The following is a 23,057-nucleotide window of genomic DNA, read 5'->3' on the forward strand; positions in this document are numbered from 1 at the left end:
AAAAAAAATACTTAGGAATAAATCTGACCAGGGATGTAAAAGACCTATACAAAGAAAACTACAAAACACTACTGCAAGAAACCCAAAATGATCTACATAAATGGAAAAATAGACCATGCTTATGGATAGGTAGACTCAACATTGTGAAAATGACAATTCTACCCAAAGCAATTTACAAATACAACCCAATCTCGATCCAAATACCAACAACATACTTCAAAGAGATGGAAAAAACAATCATTAATTTTATATGGAAAGAGAAGAAGCCCCAAATAAGTATAGCACTATTGAAGAAGAGGAATAAAGTAGGAGGACTCACGCTACCTGACCTCAGAACCTACTATACAGCTACGGTAGTCAAAACAGCCTGGTACTGGTACAACGACAGATACACTGACCAATCGACCAGAGTTGAGAACCCAGATGTAAATCCATCCACCTATGGTCACCTGATCTTCAACAAGCGCCCAAAGTCCATCAAATGGGGAAAAGACAGTCTTTTTAACAAATGGTGCTGGCAAAACTGGATGTCTATCTGCAAAACAATGAAACAGGATCCATACCTCACACCATATACAAAAACTAATTCAAAATGGATCAAAGACCTAAATATAAAGCCAAAAACTATGAAGTTCATAGAAGAAAAAAATAGGACCAATGCGAGAGGCCCTAATACACAGCATTAACAGGATACAAACCAAAACGATCAACACACAAACTCCAGAAGATAAGCTAGATAACTGAGATCTTCTAAAAATCAAACACCTATGCTCTTATAAAGACTTCACCAATAGAGTAAAAAGAGAACTGACAGGGAAAAAATTTTTGGACATTACAAGTCAGACAAAGGTCTGATCTCCATAATCTACAAGAAAATCCAACACCTCTACAACAAAAAGACAAATAATCTATTAAAAACTGGGCAAAGGAAATGAACAGACACTTCACCAAAGAAGACATTCAAGCGGCCAACAGACACATGAGGAAATGCTCGCGTTCACTAGCCATTAGAGAAATGCAAATTAAAACTACAATGAGATACCATCTCACCCCAGCATTACTGGCATGAATCAAATACTCTGGAAATAACAGATGTTGGCGAGGCTGCAGGGAGATCAGAACTCTTATGCACTGCTGGTGGGAATGCATAATGATACATCCATTTTGGAAAATGATAGGGCACTTCCTTAGAAAGCTAGAAATAGAAATACCATAAGATCCAGAAATCCCACTCCTAGGAATATATCCTAGAGAAATAAGAGCTGTCACTCGAATAGACATATGCACAGCCATGTTCATGGCAGCATTGTTCACAATAGCAAAAAGATGGAAACAACCTAGATGCCCATCAACAGACGAATGGAAACAAACTATGGTACATACACACAATGTAGTATTATGCAACGATAAAGAACAATGATGAATCTGTGAAGCATCTCATAATATGGATGAAACTGGAGGACATTATGTTGAGTGAAATAAGTCAACCACAAAAGAACAAATATTGTATGAGACCTCTATTGTAAAAACTCATGAAAAAGTTTACACACAAAAAGTAACAATCATCGTTGGTTATGAGGGATGGGAGGAGTGGAGAGGAAATACTAAATAGACAATAGATAAGTAGTAACTATTGAATGGTGAGACAGTACACAATACCGAGGAAGCCAGCACAACTTGTACAAGGAAAGGTCATGGAAGCTCCATACACACATCCAAACTCCCTGAGGGACTGAATTGCTGGGCGGAGGGCTCTGGGGACCATGGTCTCAGGGAACATCTAGCTCAATTGGCATAACACAGTTTATAAAGACAATGTTCTACATTCTACCTTGGTGAGTAGCGTCTGGGGTCTTAAAAGCCTGTGAGTAGCCATCTAAGATGCTCCACTGGTCTCACCCCTTCAGGAGCAAGGGAGAATGAAGAGAACAGGATACAAGGAGAAGATTAGTCCAAAGGACTAATGGACCACAGCTACCAAAGCGTCCACCAGACTGAGTCCAGTACAGCTAGATGGTGTCCGGCTACCACCACTGACTGCTCTGACCAGGATCACAACAGAGGGTTCTGGACAGAGCTGGAGAAGGATGTAGAACAAAATTCTAACATACACAAAAAAAGACCAGATTTACTGGCCTGACAGAGACTGGAGAAACCTGGAGAGTATGGCCCCAGACACCCTTTTAGCTCAGTGGTGAAGTCACTCCCGAGGTTCACCATTCAGCGGGGGATTGGACATCCCCATAAAACAAAATGGGACTAATGAGGCACAGCAGTCCAGGGACAAGGACTAGAAGGCAGAAGGCGACAGGAAAGCTGGTGATAGGGAACCCAAGCTTGAGTAAGGACAGTAATGACATGTAGTGGGATTCTTAACTATTGTTATAGGGCTTTATGTGTGCTGTTTAATCGGAAACTATTTTGTTCTGTAAACCTTCATCTAAAGTGAGAATGGCAGCACAACTGGAATAATGTAATCGACGTCACTGAATTGTACATGTAGAAATTTTTGAAGTGGTGTATCTTTGGCTATGCATATTTTTACCAAAAAAAAAAAAAAGGTCCTCCAAGGCCGAGAAGGGAGCGTGTTGGCATGTCGTGTGGCATGTCATTGGGTTTTTAACCAATGTCATAAAACAATATGTGTACTGACTGTTTAACAAGAAAATATTTGTTCTGTAAACCTTCACCTAAAGTACAATTTAAATTTTTTTTTTAAAAATGGGCAAAGAGCTTGAATAGGCATTTCTCCAAAGAAGATATACAAATGGCTAACAAGTACATGAAAAGATGCTCAACCTCATTAGTCATTACAAACGCAAATCAAAACCACAATGAGATATCACTTCACATCCACTAAGAGGCTCATAATAATAAATTTTAAAACTGGAAAATAAATGTTGCAAAGCAAGGATGTGGAGAAATTGGAACCCTCAGAAACTGTGGATGGGAATATAAAATGGTATAGCCCTATGTGAAAGTTTGATGGTTCCTCAAAAAGCTAAACATAGAAGTACCATATGACCCAGCAATTCCATTCCTGGATATATACCCAAAAGAATTGAAAAGACGTGTTCAAACAAGAACTTGCACACAAATGCTCATAGCGGCAGTATTCATAATAGTCAAAAGGTGGAAACAATCCAAATGCCCACCAAGAGATGAATAACCAAAAACAAACAAACCTGTCATTGCCTTCGAGTCAACTCTGACTCCTAGCCACACTATAGGACAGAGAACTGCCATATCGAGTTTCCAAGGAGCGGCTGGTGTATTCAAACTGCCAACCTTTTGGTTAGCAGCCAAGCTCCTAACCGCTCTGGCACCAGGGCTCCAAGAGATGAATGGATACACAAAGTGTGGTCTATGCATACAGTGGAATATTATTCAGCCATAAAAAGAAATCAAGTTATGATACATGCTACAACATAGATAAACCTTGAAAACAGTATGCTAACTGAAAGAAAAACAAAAAACAAATCAGCTGTAGTTGAGTCGATTCTGACTCATGGCAACCCTATGTGTGTGTCAGAGTAGAAGTGAAAGAAGTCAGACATAAAAGGCCACACACATATTGCATGATTCCATTTATATGAAATATCCAGAATGGGCAAATCCATGCAGACAGAAAGCAAATTAGTGTTTGTCAGGGGAGGGGGAAAGGGAGTCGGGAGTGACTGCTTAAAGTGTACAAGGTTTTTCCTTGGGGTGATGAAAATGTTCTACAACTAAATAAAAGTGACGGTGGTACAACAATGTGAATGTACTAAATGCCACTGAATTGTGCACTTCATAGCAGTCTAAATGGTGAATTTTACATGTATTTTACCACAATAAAAAAAAAGTGTGGCCACTTTGGAAAACAGTCTGGCATTTCCTCAAATGATTAAACATATAGTTACCATACAGCCCAGCAATTCCACTCCTGGATATATACCCAAGAGAAGTGAAAATGTATGTCGGCACAAAACCTTATACACGAATGTTCATAGCAGCATTATTCATAATAGACCAAAAGTGGAAACAACCCAAATATCCATCAACTGATGAGTAGATACATAAAATGTGGCACTATCAACAGAACGAACTATTGCTCGGTGAAGGGAAAAACAGGCTTTGCAAGGTCGAAGATGGCTGCCCTTATGCTTTCTGTTAGTTCACTGCTGTTTCTGTTAGTTCACTGCTGTTTTCCAAGCCCCTGTTAAGTGACCTTGCTGAGGCAGTCTTATGCAACTCCCTGGCTCATAGCTACTGTTGTCCTTGACCACTATAAAACCTCCACCCCACCCCCCACCCCCCATTGCTGATTGTGGAGATATGCTCTGGTGCTTCGGCCACCAGGGATCGCATGTTTGTAAGTCTTTCTAATAAAATTCCTTTCCACCACACTGAAGTTCCCACCTCTTTCTTCAGTCTTTCAGCACCCTCCATATTTGGAGGCAAATCTGAAGTTACTGGTCCATGCCTGGACAATCTGTGAGCCAGCCAGAAGACCAAAGAAGTGACGAGTGGGAGTGAGACATCCATGGGGGAAATCCTGGGTTGACCAGTGACCTCCATGTGGAGAGGTTTTGCCCGTATGCTTGATGCACATGGTCTGCCACCTGAGTACTAGGATGCCCCCAAAACACCAAGCAACACAGCATAGTTGTGAGAAGATTCGCGACTTCACAAGAGTGGAAAGGAAACTAGGAGAGCAGTAGCGGCTGTGAAAAGGCCACTGCTCTGGGCAGTTCGGCTAGCCCCTGACACTCAATTAGGTGCTGAAGAACCCATAAGATCCCTTCAGGAAGAGCTGCAGTTAGAAAGAGATGTGCACCAGTCCTGTGTGGCAACAACTGAAGGATTAAGTAGCCACATCCCACAGCAGGAAGACCAATTACAGACACTTGCCTGTAGGTTTGTAAAGACGGGGGAAGGAAAGTGCCAAGAGCAAAGATTAGGGCAGTGTTGATGAGAGGTGACTGGAACGTGAAAACATGGAATCCGTGGGAGAATGGATCAAGTAGTGAATGGGATGTGGAAGTGATAGGGGAGGAGCAGTCTGACAGTGCAGAGTAGCCCCCACCTGGGGCATGGCTGCTCACTACTCTTAGGATGAAAGCTACCCAGGAATCTGATGACCCCAGACACGAAATCCTGCCAACCAGTTCCATGACAATGCAGGAGTACATTCCTACTGAGATGATTTAGTTACGTGGGAAATTCTAGCAGAAAGGGAAGGAAACTATTGCAACTTGGTTACTATGTCTTTGGGATATCAGGGGAGATGGTGTCTCTTTAAATGAAGCCGATGCTGAGAAAATGAGCGGTATAACCATCATCCCACCCATCCCACCCTCCAAGAGCGTTTACACGCAGCTCAGAACACAGACGGCACACACACCCTTATAAATTGGATCATCTTGTGTTGCAGAACATGGTTGAATGAGGGGGACCTTCCTGGCATGGTGGGGAAGTGATCCTCCGTAAAGGAGTTACAGTGGTTAATTCAGAAGTTAGGCATGCACCATGCCATTTATGGAGAGCACTTCTGGGGGCCAGACAATGAGCTTTTCAATTCAGGAATGAAAGCAAGAATCCTGTAGGCAGCTCCTCCCTGCTGGTATGGCATGCTGGTGGCTATTGTTAGTCCTTTAGTGGGAGTCATGGATTGAATTGTGTCCCCCCAAAATATCTGTCAACTTGGCTAGGTCATGATTCCTAGTATTGTATGATTGTATAATCTGATGTGATTTCTTTATGTTTTGTAAACTCTATCACTAGGATGAAGTTATACTGATGATGTCTACAAGATTGGATAGTGTCTTAAGCCAATCTCTTTTGAGATACAAAAGACAGAAGTGAGCGGAGACACATGGGAATCTCACATCACCAAAAAAGCAGTGCGGGCACCAGAGCGTGTCCTTTGGACCTGAGGTTCCTGTGCAGAGAAGCTCCAAGAACAAGGGAAGACTGATGCATCACAAGGACCTTCCTCCAGAGCCGACAGAGAGAAAGACTTCCCCTGCAGCTGATGTCCTGAATTTGGTCTTGTAGCCTACTGAATTGTGAGAGAATAAATTTGTCTTTGTTAAAGCCATCCACTTGTGGTATTTCTGTTAGAGCAGCACTAGATAACTAAGACAGTGGGCCAGACAGTGTACCAGGTGGGACAAGCCACAACTGATTTGGGTGAAACCGAGAAGGCTAGAGAGAAGGGGGTGCAAGCTGTGGGAAAAGAGAAAAGCAAGACTGAGAAACATGGGAGACTACTGTCCAAGGGCCCCGTGAAAGTGACCCTAAAGCAGGTGTGGATGGACTTAGTGGCTGATGGAACGACAGTTGACAATATAGATAAGCAACCGAATGCATTGTTAGTTAGGCTTTGGAAAAATCTGAAGCTGAAGCAACAGTATCACCCTCTGGATCCTACTGCCCCTTGTGAGTAAGTGCCCCTTGCCACTAGGTGGACTCCACCCATCCCTAGGGATTAGGGGTGGGGCTGAAGTCACCCGCAGTTCAGGGCCCTGAAGGAGGACCAGAGGCCCCATGTAGATGTCACAAGAAATTTTTGAAAAACAAACAAGCAGCTTGTTGATACTGGGGCCGAATGCACCCTTACCTTTGGAAACCCTGAGTGGTTTCAAGGACCCCCCCCCCCAGCAGTTGATGGGTATTGTGGACAGTAAATCCTCGTATACCAGGTACTTCTGTCCCTCAAGTAGGACGCACCCCACTAAACTGTGTCAAGTTTATATTTCCCCAATACCAGAATACATTCTAAGGGTGAATGTCCTCATGGGACTGAATTTGACCAGGTCTGTGGGAGAATTCCAACTGCAAGTGAGGGTGGTAAAAGCAGCCCTGAGGGGGAATGTGGTATGAGTACCAGTGACCCTGCCCCCACCACAAAAGGTAATAGACATGAAGCACTATACGTTACTCAGAAGACAAGAAAATTAGTGAAACTATTTTGGAATTAGAAAGAGCAGGTATCCTCCGGGAAGCCCACAGTGCTTTTAATAGCCCTGTGTGGCCTGTGAAGAAAGTAGATAGGGCTGATGTATGACCATGCACTACAGAGAACTTAACAAGATGATCCCTCCCATACATACTGGAGTCTCAAACGTAATTTCCTTGTTAGAAACACTTAGTAGAGACATAGGTATGTATCAAGCTGCATTGTTGTTGTTGTTAGGTGCTATTAAGACAGTTCCAACTCACAGCGACCCCATGTACAACAGAACAAAATACTGCCCAGTCCTGTGCCATCTTCACTATCGTTGTTATGCTTGAGCCCATCGTTGCAGCCACTGTGTCAATCCATCTTGTCTAGGGTTTCCTCTTTTTCACTGACCCTCTACTTTACCAAGCATGATGTCCTTCTCCAGGGACTCATCCCTCCTGATAACATGTCCAAAGTATGAGACATAGTCTCACCATCCTTGCTTCTAAGGGGCATTCTGGTTGTACTTCTTCCAAGACAGATTTGTTCATTCTTTTGGCAGTTCATGGTATATTCAATATTCTTTGCCAACACCACAATTCAAAGGCATCAATTTTTCATTCATACTGTGTTAGATCTGGCCAATGCTTTCTTTAGCATCCCTCTAGCTCCACCCACCCAGGACCAGTTTGCCTTCACCTGGCAGGGGCAGCAATGGATACTTCACGTGCTCCCCCAAGGATATCTACACAGTCCCACTATTTGTCATGGTAGGGTTTTTAGAGATCTGACTCTTTTCCCCTTCCCCACTGCTGTCCATTGATTTCATTACATGATGACATCATGTTAACTGCTGAAGATGTTTCTCTGATACAGAAAACAACCAAGGTTCCCTTGTCTTCCTCAAGTCCCCCCCTCCATCTCCCTCCAAGTCCTCCTCTCACATAGTGGGCTGGACTCCTGTGTCCCACTGACAATGGGTAATAATACCTAATACCACTGACTGGTTGCCATATAAACACCCCAGCTGGAAGGCAGGAGCATAACTCCCTCCTAATGGCACCTGATAGCTCTGTGGCCACTACCTGTGTCCCTGGTTACCATAGGATTGACTAGGGTGCTGCACTTTGGGGTTACCCTATGCTGCAGGGACCATCAACAAAACTATACCAGAACCTCTGAAGTACAGCATAGTGAAAGCCAGGTGGAACAAGTGTAGTCTTTTCCACCGGTATGATTACCTTTTGACTGTTTTTAATCCCCCCATGGGCTCCTTAGAAGTAATGGGACAAAATACAGCCCTAACTAATTTTACTAAACATGTCTCGAATGACAACAGACAAAGCTTGCGGCTATTAACTGCTGAAACCACACAAATGAGGAAGGTAGTCTTTCAGAAATGAATGGATCTGGACATTCTAACAGCCGCTCAAGGAGGGACATGTGCCATAGTAAAAAACTCAATGTTATACCTACATACCATATGACCACCAGAATATAACTGATCTGTTAGGCCACATAAAGAAACAGATAGAAGCCCTGGACACACCTGACAGCTGGCCTGCTTTGGCAGCCTGGTTTTCCTCTTTCCTTTCTAGTTGGCATGGTGTTTTGATGGCTCTTGGTCTTTGCCTGGGTTTAGGGATTGTCTGCTGTGTTTATCGATACTGCTGGTGAGGTCTGTGCCTCCAACTACAGCAACACTGTCTGGTCCAATAGTGACTTCTCTTCTTGGGGCTCTCAGGGGCTTTGCAGAAGAGGGGGAATGCATCAGATTGTAAGAGCTGGCCTCGAGGGTGCTCTGAAGGGGAAAATGGGCTTTGCAAGGCCTAACATGGCTGCCCTCATGCTTTCTGTTAGTTCACAGCTGTTTCTGTTATTTCACTGCTATTTTCCAAGTCCTTGTTATGTGCCTTTGCTGAGGCAGCCTTGTAACTCCCTGGCCTGTAGCCACTTTTGCCTTTGACCACTATAAAACCTCCCACTTACACCCCCCTGCTTGGTGCAGAGATCTGCTTTGGTCCTTGAGCCACCAGGGACCACCTTGTTTTTAAGACTTTCTCGTAAAACTCCTACGTCACCACACGAGTTGCCTGCCTCTTTCTTCAGGCTCTCGGCACCCTCCAATTTTGGAGGCAAATTTGAAGTTACTCGTCCATGCCTGGACATTTGGTAATAAAAAGTAATGCTACAAATGGATGAACCTTGAAAACATTATACTAAGTGGAAAAAGGTAGTCACATATCTCATGATTCCATGTATATGAAACTTCCAGAAGTGGCAAATTCGTAAAAACCAAAAGTAGATTAGTGGTTGCCAGGTGTTAGCAGAAGGGAGGAATGAGGAGTGACTGCAGATGGATATGGCATTTTTGGGGGAGTGATTGAAAATGTTCTAAAATTGTTTGTGATGATGGTTGCACAACTCAGTGAATATACTAAACTAAAGACCATTGAATTGTAAACTCTAAATAGGTGAATTGTATGGTGTCATGGATTGAGTTGTGTATCTATGAGGTTAATGAGATGGGATTAGTGGCAGTTATGTTAATGAGGCAGGACTCAATCTACAAGATTGGACTGTGTCTTGAGCCAATCTCTATTGAGATATAGAAGAGAGAGGCGAGCAGAGAAACAACGGGACCTCATACCACCGAGAAAGCAGCATCAGGAGCAAAGCATGTCCTTGGACCCAGAGTTCCCACATGGAGAAGCTCCTAGACCAAGGGAAGGTTGATGACAAAGACCTTCCTTCAGAGCCAACAGAGAGAAAGCCTTCCTCCAGAGCTGGCACCCTGAATTCGGACTTCTAGCCTACTAGACTGTGAGAGAATAAACTTCTCTTTGTTAAAGCCATCCACTTGTGATATTTCTGTTACAGTAGTACTAGATGACTAAGACATATGGTATATGTGAATTATCGCAGTAAAGCTATTTAAAAAATAATTAATATCATTCTAGAATCACCTAAATTAGAGGAGGCGGGGCCAAGATGGCGGAGTAGTCAGATAGGGCTTCCTATATCCCTCTTACAACAAAGACCTGGAAAAACAAGTGATTTGATTGTATATGAATACCTAGGAGCCCTGAACAAGGCAAAGTCGAGGAATCGGACTGAGTGGTGGGGGGAGAGGGAGATGGTTTGGAAGAAGTGAGGAGTGCCAGACCGGACTCGGCAGGAGCCGCAGCTCTTCAGCCCGGACTGGCTCGGGGTACGCAGTGAAGCGGGCATACAGCTCTGTGCGCACGCTCTGGAGGCAGTTTCCACATCGAGAGAGATCCAGCAGCAGAGATCCTGCTTGGACACTCCAAACCAGTGAAAAGCAGCTCCCAAGTGGCTAAAGATAGGTACATGCATATGGCCTTTCATGGGGATTTAAAAAAAAAAAAAAAACCCATTTGGGAAAAACCTCTTTCCCATTTACCTCCTCCCTCCCTGCTCTGCACTGGTCCAGCTGGCTTCCTAGATCTCTGAGTCCCCTGGGCGAGAAGTAGATCCCATAAAGCACCCTGACCCATTCTCCTGGACTTGGAGAGGGAACAAATTAACAAACAGGGAAAAAATAAGCTACTGGCTCCCCTAACCCAGGAACTCACAGTTGGTACAGCTCCTTTGCCTAGGCACAGGCATAAGAGGTCCGCAGACTTTGAGTGCCTTCCACCCCTGTATAGACTTGTGTGGACCCATCTCAACAGCGTAAGCCCTCACTACCACAGTACAACAGAGTAAACACCTGAAGTCTAACTTCAACTGTTTCAGCTGTGAAGTGGCAGATTTGTGACGCTTGACACTGCTCTACGCTTTAAGCAAGCACCTTACTGGTCTGCATTAGGGGCTTGAGGACTGGTGGCTCCACCCACACCACCTAGCCACCTGCTACAGGGGTCCAAGAATAAGTGGTGCCCCCGAGTCTCTATAGCTAACAGAGTAGGGTGCTCATAGTCCAGCTGCAAAACTCACCTACCTACTTGCTCTAGGGAACAGGGACATGCTTTCCTTTCAGACACTTAAGGGCAGCCATCAGACCCCTGCCTTGCTCAGAGTGTGACCCCCTACTGTAGCCAGATCCCTGTGCCTACACCAATCACCCATGCCTCTCTAAGACTGTAGGTGACAGTTTTCACCCCACACTTGGTGGCCAACTGCCTAGACACCTGAGCTGAATCTATACAGGAAAATTTAAAGGACTCCTGTGTGCACATACTTAGTTACAGAACTAACTACTTGGTGACAGGACATTAGAGCTTCAAAGGCACCAATAATCAAACTAGTGAACACGAGCAGCCTATTTGGGCATATCAAAACAAAACAAGAAGCTAGGACACACTAAACAAATATAAAATAAAATTATAATAACTTATTGATGGCTCAGAGACAACAGTCAATAACAAATCACATAAACAGGCAGTCCATGATTGCTTCAGCAAGCTCCCAAAATAAAGAATCAATAAATTCTCTGGAGGAAGACAATTTCTTGGAATTACCAGAGGCAGAATACAAAAGATTAATTTACAGAACTCTTCAAGAAACTAGAGATGAAATTCATCAAAATGTAGAGACAGCCAAACAACACACAGACAAAGTAGTAGCAGAACTTTAAAAAGTTATTCAAGCACACGATGACAGATTTAATAGGCTGCAAGAATCCATAGAGAGACAGCAGTCAGAAATCCAGAAGATTAACAATAGACTTTCAGAATCTGACAACTCAATAGAAAGTCGTAGGAGCAGAATTGAGGCGGTAGAAGTCAGAATTAGTGAGATTGAAGATAAAGCACTTGACACCAACTTATTTGAAGAAAGATCAGATAAAAGAATTAAAAAGAATGAAGAATCTCTAAGAGTTATGTGGGACTCTATCAAGAGAAATAACCTACAAGTGATTGGAGTACCAGAACAGGGGGACATAACAGAAAATACAGAGAAAACTGTTGAAGATTTGTTGACAGAAAACTTCCTTGATGTGGTGAAAGATAAGATGTCTATCCAAGATGCTCATCGAACCCCACATAAGGTAGATCTCAAAAGAAAGTCACCAAGTCATATTATAATTAAACTTGCCAAAACCAAAGATAAAGAGAGAATTTTAAGAGCAGCTAGGGATAAAAGAAAAGTCGTCTACAAAGGAGAGTCAATTAGAATAAGCTCGGACTACTCAGCAGAAACCATGCAGGCAAGCAAGAAGGCAATAAGATGACATATATAAAGCCTTGAAGGAAGACAACTGCCAGCCAAGAATTATATATCCAGCAAAACTGTCTCTCAAATATGATGGTGAAATTAGGGCATTTCCAGATAAACAGAAGTTTAGGGAATTTGCAAAAACCAAACCAAAATTACAAGAAATACTAAAGGGAGTCCTCCGGTTAGAAAATCAATAACATCAGCTAACAACGCAAGACTAGAACACAAGACAGAGCAACCAGATATCAACTCAGATAGGGAAGCCGAAAATACATCAAAGCTAAAACATTGAAAATAGGGAAACAGAGATATCAATATGTAAAAAAGGACAACATTAAAACAAAAAAGAGGGACTTAAAAAATGTAGACATAGATTTTTCATATGGAGGGGAAGTCAAGGTGATATAAAGAAATAAAAGACTGGTATAAACTTAGAAAAATAGGGGTAAATATTAAGGTAACCACACAGAATCACCTAAATTATTAATCAACCAAGTTTCTAGTTTTTTTGATACTCTCTTGAATGCTTTTTTGTAACCCTGATTTACCCTAGCGTTTAGTCACTCTTTAAATAATTACTCATTAACAGAAACACTCCTGCCAAAACGTTCCACATGTTGATAATCTCCAAGCTAATAGGTCATAGAGATAAATACACGGTTTTGAAAGAGAAGCAATGCATTAAAGACATTGTAGACATTGGCTTAAGCCATATTTTCAAGAATGACTTGGCATTTTGAGGTTTTATTCCCCTAACTTGCCCAGAGTTTAACCTTCAGCATCATGCAAGGAATGTCCACCGAGCTTTGAAAGGCTTTGCCCATTTTCTGCATAGTGTTGAAACAGTTTGATTGACCAAATAAGTTAGATTCTGATGACTGTCATTTAATTCCTAATAATTACAAGTACAACTTAATAATTACATGTTGTAATGCAGAATCCTCTTTACGGGGACATTTTGGGATGAAAAGTGAGAAAAAATGCAGGTAAGCTCCATAGAAAGTGCAATCACTACAGTGTGGTTTTTCAGTATGATTGAATACTCCTCATTGACATATCTGTCTCTATCTCTATTGTTGTTGATGTTGCTAGGTGCCATTGAGTCAATTTTCAACTCATAGCAACCCTATAAGACAGAGTAGGACTGCCCTATAGGGTTTCCAAGGCTGTAATCTTTACAGAAGCAGACTGCCACATCTTTCTCCTGTGGAGCCACTGGTGGGTTCAAACTGCCAAACTTCTGGTTAGCAGCCAAGCGCTTAACCACTGCACCACCAGGACTCCTTTTTCTCCTGACATAGGAGGCTTCTATTTCAAGCCTGTTGCTCCTTGAAACCAGCCCAGTTCTGTTCATCATCTCTACCCCTCTCTTTACGCAGTAGCTATAGCCAATTATCCAACTTGTTAAAAAAGAAATTAACAGATGTTAAAGAAGGCTGGTAATGGTGTTTGGGGCCTATCTAAGACTTTTTCTCTGGTGCAAGTGCATTGCAAAAGACAATTCTGGCATGAAAGATAGGGAGTGTTCTGAAGCCTTTGATAATTGTAAACACTCAAATACACACACACACATATTTTCATTTTCCAAAGTAACTCTGGGAACTGTAGGTCAGGGATCAGCAAACTTTTTCTCTAAAGAGCCAAAAAATAATTATGCAGGCATTACAGACCACATAAGTCTCTGTTACATATTATATACGGTGTTGTTGCTGTTTAACATCCCTTTAAAAATGTAAAAACTATTCTTAGCTCTTGGTCATTCTGGCCAGATTTGGCCCACAGGCTGTAGTTTGTTGACCTCTGGCTTAGGGCCCAGGAAAACTGCAGGGGACAGAGTTGCAAGAATGCATTTGAACCAGGACTGTCCTCCCAGCTCTTGACCCCTTGGGCAAGCTTTCCCTCTGTCTCCTCAACAGGACGTGTAGGCTCATTCTATGATTCTGAGTCTCTCCTCAGACAACCTAGCACCAGCCCTGTCTTCATTTAAATCCTCTGCATCAACTCAGCCTCAGATGTCTTACCACCCCCTCTACTCCCCACCTGCAGCCCCTTTCCCCTTTATTGAAAGGAAAGCTGCCATTTCTTCAGGCAGCCCTCCTAGATGGACTGGAGAGGCTGACTGAGTGAGGGGAGACAGAGTACATATGAATGATTTCTGCCTACATTCTAAGAAACAGGGCAAACAAAAATAGGTAAAACCACCAACCTGAACTAGGCGTCCCACCTTCTTGCAGCTGGTCCCTCCAATGAAGACCATGTTGGGCATGACTGGCCTGGGGTACTCGAACACGAAGTCATACCTTAACAGCCAAATGGAGACCTTCTGATATAATGTGACTAAGTCCACATCTCTCTTGAGGAGATTTGAAGTGAGATTTTGGTACTTTGAAAACAAAAGGTAAAGCAGAGGGGTCTCCAACAAATCAGCAAGGAAGTTGGCCACCCGTTGGCGGAAAGTCATCTGGTCAGAGAACTGAGTATAGTACCTGGGAATATAGGACACAGGGCTTGGGCTTCCACTGAACTTGTACTCCAAGGCACACGGGAAGCCCCGGAAGAGATACACAGAGGGCAGGCCCAGGTACTCAGCCAGGATCACACCACAGGGCAAGGCTGGGTCTGTGAAAAGGGCATCGAACTTACTCTCCCTGAGGAACTGCAGGGTCTCCGAGTCCTTCAGGAGGCTCTTGCAGTTGATGAAGTACATGTTGACAACAATCATGACATTCCTGTACTCTGTCTGAGGGGTGCTTAGGTAAGATCTCCCAGCAAAATGGCTGTTTCCGAAAGAGCGGAAACGGTCCTTCAGTTCTTCCCCTGGGTATGGCACTGGATAGACTTTTCTTGTGTAGTATTTGGATTCCCTCAGAAGCAAATTAACTTCTGGCACCACCACCACAATGTCATGCCCCCTCTTGCTGAGAAGCTCAACTATCTCCTTCATACTAAGCCAGTGGCTTCCATCCTGAGGAACAACCAGCAGCTTCTCACCTCCAATCACACTCCAAAGTGCTAACAAGAAAACCCCAGCAGAAGCCCTCTGAAATGCTTGCAGAAGGCAGGCCATGCTGGAGGGGGTGAAAGTAAAATAACAACGATGATGTTGAATCATTTACACTGCCTAAACCACAGGCTTCCTAATGATCTTCCCTAAACTAACCAGTATTCGTCCCAAACCCAGCCTACCTCTCCCTTGCTCTGAATTTTGCCCTTTGATATGAAAGAAACAATAATTAATATTTAACTGTTTCTAAGCACCCAGCTAGCTTGGACCAATGAGGTCCCTTAGCAGCTTGCGCCTGAACTTCTAGCTTTGTTTTTCTCTTTGTCGCTATCATCTATCTGTCTCTGCCTCTCCAAGGAGGAAGCGTGGCAGTTTGACAACACATTGGGAAGGCCTCCAGAGGTCTACTATGCTACATCCTGAGCTCCCCAGAATCCACCTCATCAGCGATGTCTGCAAGTGAGCAGCTATCACTACGTATCAACTTTCTTACCAAATTTCTCAGAGTGAAAAGGAAGAGTTATCTTAACAGATTCAAGACTACACAATGGTGTCACACACCTCAAGTTCTAGTGATCACAACAAGGGAGAGATTGAAACGTGGGCAGAGGCATGAGGAGTGGATGGAAGAAGTTGGATAGAACTTCCCACCCATACTCGTCTTGCATAAACCATTGCTGTTGGTAGGATTTCCGTTACCTGCAGCCAAGTCTACTCCTCACAGATATACCCTCTGTTGTTATTGTTACTTGCTGTTGAGTCAGTTCTGACTCACAGAGACCCCATGTGTCACAGAGTAGAACTGAGCTCCACAGGGTTTTCTTGGCTTTAATCTTTACGGAAGTAGTCCCTGGGTGGTGCAAATGATTGTGTTCAACCACTAGCCAGAAGGTTGGCAGTTTGAACCCACCCAGAGGTGCCAGGAAAGACAGGCCTGGTGCTCTTCTACTGAAAAGTCACAGCCTTGAAAACGCTGTGGAGCAGTTCTACTCTGCACTCGTGGGGTATGAACTGAAAGGCCCTTCGGCAGCCATAAAGTCGCTCCTAAAAACAGGCTCAATGAGCCTGCCCTACCCTGGGAAAGCGAGGCAAGGCAGGGAGGGTGAAGGGGGAGTAGGTGGGGGAGATGGAGAGGGAGAGATGAATGAGAAAGAGATTGGGGGAGGGAGATAAGAGAGAAAGAGATTGAGAGAGAGAGAGACGGAGAGAAAGGGAGGGAGAGAGGAGCAGTGAACAGGAACAGAAGAGGAGGCTGAGAAAATAACAGAGGGGAGAAAGTGTAGAAATTAGAAACAGTGGGAAAGTCGCAGGGTTAAAGACAGGGAGGGTGGGTGACCTGTGTCCTACCTGCTCACCTCGTGGCTGAGGGTGGCCCAAGAGGGTGGTGGCTGTGGAAAGCAGGCCGTCTAAGTGATAGGTGGTTCTGAAAATTCTGGAACAGACTCGCCCACAGCTAGTCACACACCAGCTGCACAGCCTCACGGCCGAGCTGGCACACAAGGGCCTGTCCTAACCTGGCCCCTTGGAGCAGGATGTATGTTGCCCGAACAGGAAGGAGAAGAAGCTTGAGGAACACGGCTTAAGAAGCCACCCCATGCACAGGGCTGGCCCCAGAATTGCAGCCAGGATGTAAATGCATTGTTCAGGGCATGGGCAGGGGGTAGAAAGGCTGCTCAATGCCAGCTGGCTGCAGGCCTCAGGTGCTCCCTCCTGGCGAGGGCTCCTGCAGGGTATCCTGCTCACAGTGGTCACGGCTAGCAGGTGGCAGCATCCTGGTCTGGGTCTAAACAGCAGCAATACCCCAAACCCTTTGCCGTCGAGTGGATTCCAACTCATAGTGACCCTATAGTAGAACCGCCTCATAGGGTTTCCAAGAAGCGGCTCTTGGATTCGAACTGCTGACCTTTTGGTTAGCAGACGAGCTCTTAACTACTGCACCACCGGCGCTCCAGTGACCCTATAGGACAGAGTAATACAGCCCCATAGGTTTTCCAAAGCTATAATCGTTTCGGAAGCAGACTGGCACATCTTTCCTCCCGGAGCAGCTGGTGGATTGGAACCACCAATCTTTTGGTTAGCAGCCGAGCACTTAACCACTGCGCCACCAGGGTTCCTTTTAGAAAGCCCCCAGGACACTCCAAAGGGAGCACAGTGCAGGCCCCTGGAGCAGGCAGGAGTGAGGCAGGGCTCTGAGAACAGGGCATGGAGGGAGGGCAGCTTCAGCCAGGTGTGGAGAGAGACGAAAAAGGCACTACAGACCCCAGGTTCTTCATGCCAGGCCCCCCTGTGTAAGCCTGTCCTCCTAAAATGGAATTTCATAAGGACTCAGGGAAACCCAGCAGGCCGAGGACCTGGCATCGGCTCTTACTAGCAAGGTCTAGTCTTTGTGTAGCTGAACTAGAGGCTAGAGAAAAGCAGAGCCCAAAGGAGCTTACATCAAAGAAAGAGAACAAACACCACTTTACACGACATCAGCAGAGATGCCACCTTGCAAAGTAAGAGAGAGGAAAGCATTTTCCTTTGTCCTTAGGAAATTTGACTTTACTGTTTCTAAGAATAATGTGTGTGTGCACGTGTGTGTGTGCACGTGTTTATGTATGCATGTATGTGCTCATGTGTACCTTATGAGTGTACATGTGTGCATATGTGTGTATGTGTTCATATGTGAATTGCGTATTGTGTGTGCATGTGTGTATCTGTACGCATGTATGTGTACGTGTGTGCGTGCATGTGCATACGTGTGTGTATTGTGTAGGTATGTGTATGTATATACATGTGTATGTGCATATATGTGTGCAGTGCATGTATTGTGCTGTGTGTGTATGTGTGCATGTATGTGTGTGTGTTTCTGTGAGTACGAGCAGCCAATAGAAATGGGACTAAAGCTCCACTTGCTGCCGGCACCCACTGCCTTTCTATCCTATGCCTTAAAGCCCCAAACCAACCCCGGGAGCAGCCAATACACAAATATCCCCTCCTGGAGTGGTCTTCCTCCTGCCATTCCCCCACACCACTATCTACACTTCTGTTATCATCTTCTCTGGAAGGAAGCTGCCTAAGCTTGGGTCAGAGGACTGGAAAAATATATGAGGAGAACAAAAAATCCTATTGTAGATGTTTGGCCTTGCGGATGCATAATAAAAGTGAGGGTAGCATCTTTCCCTTCACTTGGCTGCGACGTACAGCAACTATGCTGAAAAGTCCTGAGAAGTGAAAAAAGCCAGGCCATGGAGAATAGACTTGATTTTGAATTGTAGCTTGACTAAAATACAAGACATAGGCAGACATTTCTGTTTTTCCTGTCCCACAAGTTCCTTTCTATTCCTAAAGGGAATGGCATGCAGCCAGTGTCTTTCTTCCTCTTAAAACAACCTTCTGAGGCCAAAATCCTTTGGCACACCACCCCATTCCAACTATTTTCATTCATTCAGCAAATGTGCTCCCAGTGCTAGGCTGGGTACCGGAGATAAGGCAATGAAAAGCCAAATATGAGTCCCGCCTCAGGGATCTTAGGCAATAGTGAGGTGGGATTTGCGCTATACAGAGAGTTGTACAAGCAATTCATTAAGTGCAGTTGTGAAAAGTGCTAAAAAGGACACCAGGTGCCACCAGTGCCTCTAATGGGAGCGTGCAACCTTATCTGGGGATACTGGAAAGTTTCCCAAAGGAAGTGTCATTTAAACCAAAATTGAAAGGATAAGTGAGTTTAGCTTCACTGTGTATGGAGAAAGAGGATTCCAGGTAGGGTGACGACCCTATAAACAGCGGGATCAGACTGCTGTGATCCATATGGTTTTCGTTGGTTGATTATCAAAAATTAATCACCAGGTCCTTCTTCCTAGTCTGTCTTACTCTGGAAGCTCTGCTGAAACCTGTTTAGCATCTTTCTGGTATTCTCAGCGTTCAGCCAAGATCCATCTGACATCAGCAATGATGTCCCTTGTTCCACAACCTCTTCTGAATCCAGCTTGAATTTCTGGCAGTTCCCTGTAGATATACTGCTACAATCGTTTTTGAATTATCTTCAGCAAAATTTTACTTGCATCTGATATTAATGATATTGTTCAATAATCTCCACATCCTGTTGGATCGCCTTTCTTTGGAATGGGCACAAATATGGATCTCTTCCAGTCTGTTGACCAGGTAGCTGTCTTCCAAATTTCTTGGCATAGACAAGTGAGTGTTTCCAGTGCTATATTTGTTTGTAGAAACATCTCAGTTGGTATTCCATCAACTTCTGGAGCCTTGTTTTTTGCCGATGTCTTCAGTGCAGTTAGGACTTCTTCCTTCAATACCATCGGTTCTTGATCATATACTACATCCTAAAATGGTTGAAAATCAACCAATTCTTTTTGTACATTCACTCTGTGTATTTCTTCCATCTTCTTTTAATGCTCCCTGCATTATTGAACATTTTGCCCATAGGATCTTTCAATAATGCAACTCGGGGCTTGAATACTTTCTTCAGTTCTTTCAGCTTGAGAAATACCAAGAGCTTTCAAAGGTTACAGCCTTAGAAACCCTATAGAGCAGTTCTACTCTGTCCTATACGTTGCTATGAGTTGGAATCAACTCAGTGGCAACAGGTTAGCACTGAACACCAAGGAGCCCTGGTGGCCCAACGGTTATGTGCATGGCTGCTAACCTAAAGTCTGGTGGTTCTAACTCACCCAGTGGCTCCATAGGAGAAAAGACCTGTTGATCTGCTCCTGCAAAGATTACAGCCTAGAAAACACTATGTGGCAGTTTTACACTGTCACATGGGGTCTCTATAAGTCAGAATCGACTCACCAGCACACAACTACATACATATACACACACATATATAACAACCTGTGAAAGCTGGAACCTGTGTAAGTGGGAAACCTGTCAGAGAAGGAAAACTCAAGCATTTCCCACTAATAGAGGGTGATAGAAAAGTGGTACCCTGCACCCTGTCAAAGACACTATGCACAGTCATTCGACTCTGTGGATCATAACAAACTACAGATAACATTGTGAAGAATGGGAATTCCAGTACACTTAATTGTCCTCATGAGGAACATGTACATAGATCAAGAGGCAGTCGTTCAAACAGAACAAGGGGATGTTGCATGGTTTAAAGTCAGGAAAGATGTGCGTCAGGGTTGTATCCTTTCACCATATCTATTCAGTCTGTATGCAGAGCAAATAATCTGAGAAGCTGGACTATATGAAGACGAACAGGGGATCAGGATTGGAGGAAGACTCATTAACAACCTGTGATATGCAGGTGACATAACCTTTCTTGCTGAAAGTGAAGAGGGCTTGAAACACTTATTGATGAAGATCAAAGACTACAGTATGGATTACACTTCAACGTAAAGAAGGCAAAAATCCTCACTACTGGACCAATAAGCAATATCATGATAAATGGAGAAAAGATTGAAGCTGTCAAGGATTTCATTTTACTTGCTCCACAATCAACACCCATGGAAACAGCAGTCAAGAAATCAAATGACATATTGCATTGGGCAAAATATCTCTTCAAAGTGTTAAAAAGCAAAGATGTCACCCCAAGAGTATGGCCCCCAGACACCCTTTTAGCTCAGTGGTGAAGTCATCTCCGAGGTTCACCATTCAGCCTGGGAGTGGACAGCCCCATAAAACCAAATGGGACTAATGAGGTTCAGCAGTCCAGGGACAAGGACCAGAAGGCAGAAGGGGACAGGGAAGCTGGTGATAGGGAACCCAAGGTTGAGTAAGGATAATGTTGATGTGTTGTGAGATTGTTAACCATTGTCATAGGGCAACATTTATAGTAACTGTGAAATGAGAAACTATTTTGTTCTGTAAGCTTTCATCTTAAGTGAAAATAACAGCACAGTTGGAAGAGAGTAGTTGGTATCACTGAACTGTGCATGTAGAAATTTTTGAAATGGTGTACCTTTGGCTATGTATATTTTCACCAAAAAAAATGGTCGAGAAGGGAGAGGGTTGACATGTTGTGGGTTGTTAACCAATGTCATAAAACAATATGTGTACTACTGTTTCATGAAAAACTATTTGTTCTGTAAGCCTTCACTTGAAGTGCAATAAAAAAAAAAAAAGGAGGCATGGTCAACATGGCGGACTAGTTAGACGCTTCCTATGTCCCTCTTACAAGAAAGACCTGGAAAAGCAAGTGATTTGATTCTATGTGAACATCTGGCAGCCCTGAACAAGGCAAGGTTAAGAAATCCATCTGAGTCATACTGGAGAGGAAGACTGTTTGGAAGAGGTGAGGAGCGCTAGAGCCACAGCGGCAACACAGCAGAGACACAGCCACACGGGGCCGCGGTGAAGCAGGCAAACAGCTGTGCTATGCACACCCTCGAGAAGCAGTTTCCACATCGAGAGAGAGCCAGTAGCAGAGATTCTGCTTGGACACTCCGAACCAGTGAAGAGCGGCTCCCAAGAGGCTAGGATACGTACATGCATGCACCCTTTCAAGGCAAGTTAAAAAAAAAAAAAAAGCCCATTTGGGAAAAACCTCTCTTCCTTTTACCTCCTACCTCTGTGCTCTGCACCGAATTTGGGAAAAACTCTCCCTTTTACCTCCTACCTGCGCGCTCTACACCGGATTTGGAAAAACCTCTCTCCTTTTTACCTCCTACCTCCACGCTCTTCACCGGATTTGGGAAAAGCCTCTCTTCCTTTTACTGCCTCCCTCCCCACTCTGCACCGGGAGCCCACTGGGCCGGAAATAGACCCCAAAAGGTTCCCTGACCCATTCTCCTGGCCTTGGAGAGGGAACAAATAAGCTGCTGGCCCCCCTAGGCCAGGAACACAGGGTCGGCACAACTCCTTTGCTGGCCATAGAAATCAGGGGTCCGCAGACTCTGAGTGCCATACACCACTGTATAGACTTGTGGGGACCCATCTCAACAGCGTTACCCCTCACTACCACAGTACAACAGGGCAGACTTCTGAAGTTTAACTTCAACTGCTTCAGCTGTGAACGGGCAGATTTGTGATCCTTGAAACAGCCCAGCCTCTCAGATAGGCACTTTTATCGATCTGCAGCAGGGTCTTGAGGACTGGTGATAGCTCCTAAAGTGCCTAGTCACCTGCTACAGGAGTTCAAGAAAAAGTGGTGCCCTCGAGTCTTTGCAGCCAACTTAGTGGGGCGCTCTTAGCTGGGCTGCAAAACTCACCTACTTATTCACCCTAGAGAATAGGGACACGCTTTTCTTTCAGACCTTCAGGGGCAGCAGTCAGCCCCCTGCCAGGCTCAGCGCATGATCCCTACCACAGCCAGAGTCCAGTGCCTGCACCCATCACCCATGCCTCTCTAGGATTGGGGGTGAGAGCCTGCATCACACACTTGGTGATCGACTGCCTGCACACCCGAGCTGATCCCACATAGAAAATTTTAATGAACTCCAGCATGCACATACTTAGTTACAGAACCAACTACCTGGTGACAGGGCGTTAGAGATTAAAAGATGTCAAAAATCAAACTAGTGCACACGAGCAGCCTGTTTGGGCATATCAAAACAAAACAAAATAAGAAGCTAGGTCTCACAAAGCAAACACAAAATAAAATTATAATGAATTATTGATGGCTTGGAAGCAACAGTCAATATCAAGTCACATCAAGAGGCAGTCCATGATGGCTTCAGCAAGCTCCCAAAATAAAGAACCAATAAATTCTCTGGAGGAAGAAAACTTCTTGGAATTACCAGAGACAGAATACAAAACATTAATATACAGAACTCTTCTAGAAATAAGAAAGGAAATTAGACAGAACGCAGCAACAGCCAGGCAACATAGAGACACAGTAGTAGTGGAACTTAAAAAAGTTATTCAAGAACATAATGCCAAATTTAATAGACTGCAAGAATCCATACAGAGACAGCAATCAGAAATCCAGAAGATTAACAATAAAATTTCAGAATTAGACAACTCAATAGAAAGTCATAGGAGCAGAATTGAGGCAGT

The 23,057-nt window shown here is 44.2% G+C and overlaps 1 protein-coding gene across 1 annotated transcript in view; it reads right to left on the bottom strand.

Moving 5' to 3' along the window:
• The window catches only part of LOC101355317 (UDP-glucuronosyltransferase 1-6), a 26,699-nt gene extending 11,520 nt beyond the window's left edge, over positions 1-15,179 (bottom strand). The window contains exons 1-2 of the mRNA XM_012559593.1: positions 14,319-15,179; positions 10,095-10,178 (exon numbers count right to left, since the gene is read on the bottom strand). Coding sequence (XP_012415047.1) covers positions 10,095-10,178; positions 14,319-15,179 — 945 coding nt within the window. The remainder of the gene's footprint in view (positions 1-10,094; positions 10,179-14,318) is intronic.
• Between the last annotated feature and the right edge of the window lie 7,878 nt (positions 15,180-23,057).

The sequence above is a fragment of the Trichechus manatus genome, unplaced genomic scaffold (assembly GCF_000243295.1).
Source record: "Trichechus manatus latirostris isolate Lorelei unplaced genomic scaffold, TriManLat1.0 scaffold00277, whole genome shotgun sequence".
In the NCBI taxonomy this organism is placed as follows: domain Eukaryota; kingdom Metazoa; phylum Chordata; class Mammalia; order Sirenia; family Trichechidae; genus Trichechus; species Trichechus manatus.